Source organism: Haplochromis burtoni, unplaced genomic scaffold, assembly GCF_018398535.1.
Source record: "Haplochromis burtoni strain Fernald_Lab_line unplaced genomic scaffold, NCSU_Asbu1 Contig_11, whole genome shotgun sequence".
Classification (NCBI taxonomy): Eukaryota; Metazoa; Chordata; class Actinopteri; order Cichliformes; family Cichlidae; genus Haplochromis; species Haplochromis burtoni.
Window position 1 is genome coordinate 451,484 of NW_024582372.1, and position 6,000 is coordinate 457,483.

Consider the following 6,000-nt stretch of genomic DNA (forward strand, 5'->3'; position numbering starts at 1 on the left):
ACATAAGCAGACACTTTGACCTGTGGGTCTGATTGTTTGTTAACTGGTAAACCATCAATAGACTAAAGAATGAACAGAGAAGGTGGTTGTTCAGAGACCAGCCAGCAAGTATTCCTCGAGTTTGAGGACGACAATATCATGTCTGAGTGAAGCAGTTTAGGTTTTAGACAAAGCTGATTGTTCTGCCAGCTGTGGGTCTGAATACTGATCGTGTGTTGGCCTTGGGCCTGCAGCCAGCTGTAGTTTCTGTAACCCAAGTCAGTCCTTGTGCCTCGAGTCTGCCATAGGGCTTGTTCCTGCTGTAATCGGAACAGAGCTTTGATGAAACTGCTCTTTGTTCACCATCATTTTTTGTTAGAAACAAAGAATCCAGTTATTGAGCAGTGTATCACATACAAAAGGTGTTTCAGCGTTTCTATGGAGAGTGTTTTTTTTATTTTTATTTATTTTTTTAATTTATTTCCAGGAAAAGGGAGATTTTATGGCAGCTCAGCAGAGAATGATAATTAAAGGTCTTTATTTATTTATTTATTTATTTATTTATTTATTTATTTATTTATTTATGAGAACGTTTTCATACTGTAACTGCTAATGATTGTAATTGCTAATTTAAGCAGCATAGCTATAAACCCACCAGTCAAAAAGTAAAGTTGGTAAAGTGGGAGGCATTTAATGACATTAATGTATACAGAAATCAGATTTAATTGTCCACATGATGATGGATAACGGTGCTTTTATTTCTGTTTTCTTTGTACTGTATTCCATATAATAAGGGCTTTCTGACGCACTTGCCAAACTACATCTAACAGAATGGGAAATGTATTTCGGAGGAAGGACACAGAAACAAGGCAAACAAGTTTTGTCCTGTGTAAATGTAGCATGATCAGTTTAAGAAGTGTGTGCAACTGAGAGTTTAGAAGACTGTTTCATATTATCTGGGAGCCTTTCAGTGTCAGGGAATTTATCAGGACGATATTACAGCCGTGATAATTAATCTCTGGGACTTGTTAACAACTGATTGAACACTTCTACCCTTGTCTTGTCAGTCAGCTCTTTGTTCCTGCTGACAATGTCTGAGTGGTTTCTCTGGAGTACTTCATGTGAAGATCTCCAGCACTGTGCTGTCAGCTCTTTAGCCTCCTGCCGGAACCCTGAGCACGAGGTTCAGTCCAGGTTTGCTTTAATGTGATGTCTTCTCAGGAACTCGAAACAGTAGAAATGAGGACAGTCAGTGAGCCAGCATTCATTCCTCCAATCACGTCTCGCTCTCATTATTAGGACTGGAAGCTCCCCGAGGCTAATCTTTGTGAATGATTATGCTGTTGACAGATGAACTCAGAGTCATAGTTTCTAATTAGATATGGAATCAATCTGCATTTGGAGATTTTGGGCAATAAACTATTAAAATCTTTCACCGGGGTTCTATTTGATATTATTATAAAGGCTTCCCTCTTATTCCTTTTTCCCTTTTTCCCCTCTCCTCACCACCATTCATCCAATCTGCTTCACACCCAAGGAAGTGAAGTCTTATTTTGGGCTAAAAGTTGATTTCTGTTATTCTTTCACAAGAAAAACTTTTGATCACGACATCCTCAGTAGGCCACTGTCGATAGGGAGTGTTAGCAGCGTGATCACAACAGCTCATTGAATAGGGCTCAGTCTAAACTGCGAACAGTCATTGAGACAAACTTATTACCACCTGATGTGAAGTTGTTGAGGAATGCTATCTTTAGTAACTATCAGCTGTCCCACCATCTGTTTTATCACCACAGTGGTTATTTAACAGCAAGCAGCTAGTGAAAGTGGAGTTTGGGACCGATTAACTATTGTGGTCCGCTCGATAGGCACAAGCTCTGCAGCTAAAGCTCGCTTCACTTGTGTTTGAGCTTGCATGCAGTGAGAGACACGTATGAACTTATAGCTGTCCTCCTTTCAAAACTCACACAGTATTTATGCGTGAGTTTTTGCACGCTGTACTTCTTATAAACACTCTGGCTGCTTGTTGTTTACTATAGCAGCACACATGCAGGGCAAGTATTAAAGCCTGTGCATATAAAATCAATCTAAATAATGTCATTTCTGGATCGCAGTCAAAGACTAATGCTGTTGGATCATTGCAGGTAAATGTTGAAAACCCAAATCAGCTGTGTATTTGCTGACATATCCCATTTCCCCCCCCCATGATAAATGACTGCAATAACTCAGTTGTGCTGCAAAGTGCACTGGTCCCCCTCTAAACGGGGACAATGTGAACGGACGCTGCACCAGTTTTAGAACACTGTACTGTCTCTGCAGAGAGAGGAGGTTTTGTGGATGTGTTGCCCTCACAACCTAAAAAGCTGATACGGTAGTAAAATTTCATTTGAGTAAGGGAGTAAGCTTCTTAGCCCAATCAGAATTTGCTAGAATTTGGCCCAAAGATGCACCCTTCTCTCTTTCTCTCCCCCCCCTTTTCTACTGACCTTAGCAACGAGTAGGAGGAGCAAAGAGATATCTTTGTGTATCCATTTCATTTCTTACAGGAAAATGATTCCCAAAACCCTGATTACGCAAGTCATTCTTGTATAATCAGGTTCAGAAGCCCAGGGCTCTCTCTGTGAATCATTTGTATCCCATGAACAGCCTAGCATGTAATTGACTTTAATGCATGTATTAGAGGAACACTTCAGGAGGGATAGGCCTGTGCATGCCTGGGATCCCATCGCGGACACCTGAGCTGTTCTTTATCATCAGCTTTCTCATCAAAAACACGGATGCTGTAGGATCTAAGACTCCAAAGTCAACAAACGCACACTGCTGGGATTGCTGTGATAAAGTTCACTGGAAAATCCAGATGACGTGTGCATGCGTGTGTGAGTGTTTAACTTGGTGTCTGTAAAGATGTTTTTTATTATCCAACTGGGCCTCTGCTACCAGCTCAGTGGTAACAGAGGCCTTTAAGAGACGTGGCACTTTTGTTGCCTCTTGCATTGACATTAACCTTTGCCCTCTTATCTATTTAATGCTCATTTAGAACTACTTATGACTTGAGTAGCCGTCTACCCTAGGGCTGTGCGATATGACCAAAATCTCGTATCCCGATATAAAACGTCTATCGTCCTGATAACGATATAAATCACAAAAAATTTAATATTTTCTGTAAATTCTGTGAATCTCGGGTAGGTGAAGTGTTTCCAGCTGTGTGTCATGTACCTGGAGTCCAGTGTTTTAATTGATGCATGAAACTATACTTTTTTTTTTTAGACCTAGGTTGTAAAGGCCGCCGTTTTCTTTGTGAGTATTTATTACACAGCGTGCTGCGGGGAAAGCCTGTTCTAACGTTTGAGTCGAAGGTTTATTTTTTAGCACTTGACAACTCTTTTTTTGCTTCTCATCCGTCAATACTCTGCACACTTTTTCACGTGATTCAGTTTATTTTGAAAATTCTCAACAGGAACTTGAGCTTTATTGTGAAAGGTTTATGTGGAAAATAAACAAGCGGACATGCGACGGTGTTACCCATAGAAACAGGCGCTTGTCTGTCTGTAGTGTGGTTATATTAAATATGAGGAAGAGAGAACTTTAAGAAATTAATATAGCCACTACAGTGACCATCAAAACGATGAAAAAATATTGCCGTAAACAGTTTATTTTGCGACACCACGAAACAAATGATAGCGTAAAATGAAACCATAGTCGTTTTTATATTGTCATCCGATATATATCATTATATCGAACAGCCCTAGTCTACCCTCAGACCATGTTCTGACATCAGATGCAGCCCATTTTATCAGGGAAGGCTGTTCACTGCTGATAGGGTGTTTTGATTATTTGGTTTGTGGTTTGGCAGGTTACCCAGAGTGCCTCAATGAAAGCCTGCTGGCCTAGATAGTTCCTTCAGTAGTGAAGGTCCACTGTATCTGTTGTTTCCTGATGGATCCAGCATTCCTGTCTAGGAATGGCTGCAATCCAATGGGGATTGCGCCATGGTTTAGAGGGCATTAAGAGTGCATGTCCATCTGGCAGGCGATGGGAATGCACTTGACTGGAATATGTTCCCAAGCCCTTCTGTATCTGCTTTTTGTATCTGCCTGCAGCTTTATCTTGCTAGAGAAGTTCAAACTTGATGAAATAGGCGTTTTGATAACAGCAGATGTGATTCTCAGTTTCTTGCCACTAGTGTTATATGGCCATTTATTTTTTTCTTTCACTTGACCGTTTCAGGCTTTAGGCTTCCTAAGGTTTACTTTTTCTACAAGGACATGGTAATGCACAGTGGTTTTCAGTCATAAACATTTTTTTCTTTAATGGTTGAATTCAGATTGTTTAAACAATCAAGGCCAAAGAGTGTGGGTGTGTTTTGTCTCGGTCTGCAGCTTAACCACAATGAAAGATGAAGTTGAGTATTTCACAAGTAACTTTTTGTTAGACAAGTGCACAACCTGCCGTGTGTGTGTTTATATATACAGCAAAATGCTGTCATTAGGCAAGTAACATTAGGATAAGCAGTTTGTCTGACGTTCTCATTCTTTCTTTTAAGGCATGGGACCCGATGCGCAGGAGAAGTGGCGGCAGTTGCCAGCAATGGGATCTGTGGCGTTGGTGTGGCTTACAACGCAAAGATCGGAGGTATGGTGTGGATGATTGATTCAATCTCACAGAGGCAAAACTCAGTTTCATCTCAGGTCTTATTTTTTTCTTCCTTTTTTTTCCTCTGACTGCCAGAATGAGGTGAAATACTTGTTCTGCTGTGCCTGTGTTATTTTCAGCCCATTTCCCAGGCACAGCATGCCACTGAATCTCTTTGAACATCACCACAGTTGTTATGTGGATTGCCAGTGTGTTGTAAGTGTAATGGTTTTGCATGGAGTAGCAGTGCTGAAATGCACTGAAATGACACAATCATATAGCTTTTATTGAATCTCCATTAGCCATAACAGTTTGTATACACGCTACACATAAATAAAAATGGCTTTTATACTTCAGGTGTTCTCTTCAGGCAAACTGTTCAATCCCCGAACCCATAAAATTATTAGTTAAATTATCTCTTTAACATTTTGTGACAGTCCTTAGCCAAGGTCAGTGCCCTGCCTTACATTTTTAAGATTTTTATTGGCCCATTAGTCCAGCTCTCCACATAGATGCTTGAAATTAAGCTTTTTGTGGTGTAATTTTGCTGACAGGCATCAGCGCAATAAATTGCAAACTCTGAATATTTACAGGCACCTTGTTGTGCTGATGGTGTCTCAGAAAAAATGAAGGGACTCCTCAAGGTTTTAACTAATTCAGCATAAATGTGAATCTGCAATCTTTAGTTGGTCAAAGGCAAATCCTGCTTTAGGTTTTTTGTCTTCTGTTTTTTTAAGCCAAGTCCCAGACAGCCAGAAGTCAGATTGCTGTTCTACACGTTTGGCAGGGTCTCGTTGGCACCCTGCTGTAATTTCAGCTCCTGCTGCTTTCAAGTGATGCAACCACAAATTGACTGTGTCACTCTAGCCAAAGAAATGCCATCACCTCGTGTCTGTGTCCATCACTCTGCACATGCAGGCTGTTGCTGGCTTTCATCTTCACTCGTTGTCTTTTTTAATTTAAGAAAGCAAGTCCAATGAAATAAATCCCAAATGCATATTTGTACTTCATTGTTTCTGGTTTGCCTCGTTGTTCTTTGTTTTACAGATATATTTTCCATTTTCATCTACAAGGCAAAATTTATGTGGCAGATTGACCCAAAACAAATCGGTTGATAGAAAACAATTTTCTTAAAGTATTTCTTAAAGTATTTCTCTTATTTCTTTTTATGAAATAAAACAAACCAATTTCCTGGTTGCAGCTTCTCAAAGATTCTTTTCTCACTTTTATCACAAGATAAATATTTCCATCACTTAAAAAGTCATATTTTTATTATTTTAAACCATTTTAGATGTTTGTTTGATCGTTTAATTACCCTATTAACGAGTTTCCTAATAATGAAAACCCTAGTCTCGGTGCTAATGCCTGTGATCATCTTGTTCTCTTGTGTGT

The 6,000-nt window shown here is 39.8% G+C and overlaps 1 protein-coding gene across 4 annotated transcripts in view; it reads left to right on the forward strand.

Moving 5' to 3' along the window:
* furina (furin (paired basic amino acid cleaving enzyme) a) overlaps positions 1-6,000 on the forward strand; it is an 80,406-nt gene that overhangs the window by 57,119 nt on the left and 17,287 nt on the right. For all 4 annotated transcript variants that reach the window (XM_005915199.3, XM_005915202.3, XM_005915201.3 and 1 more), the window contains exon 7: positions 4,520-4,608. In XM_005915199.3, coding sequence (XP_005915261.1) covers positions 4,520-4,608 — 89 coding nt within the window. The remainder of the gene's footprint in view (positions 1-4,519; positions 4,609-6,000) is intronic.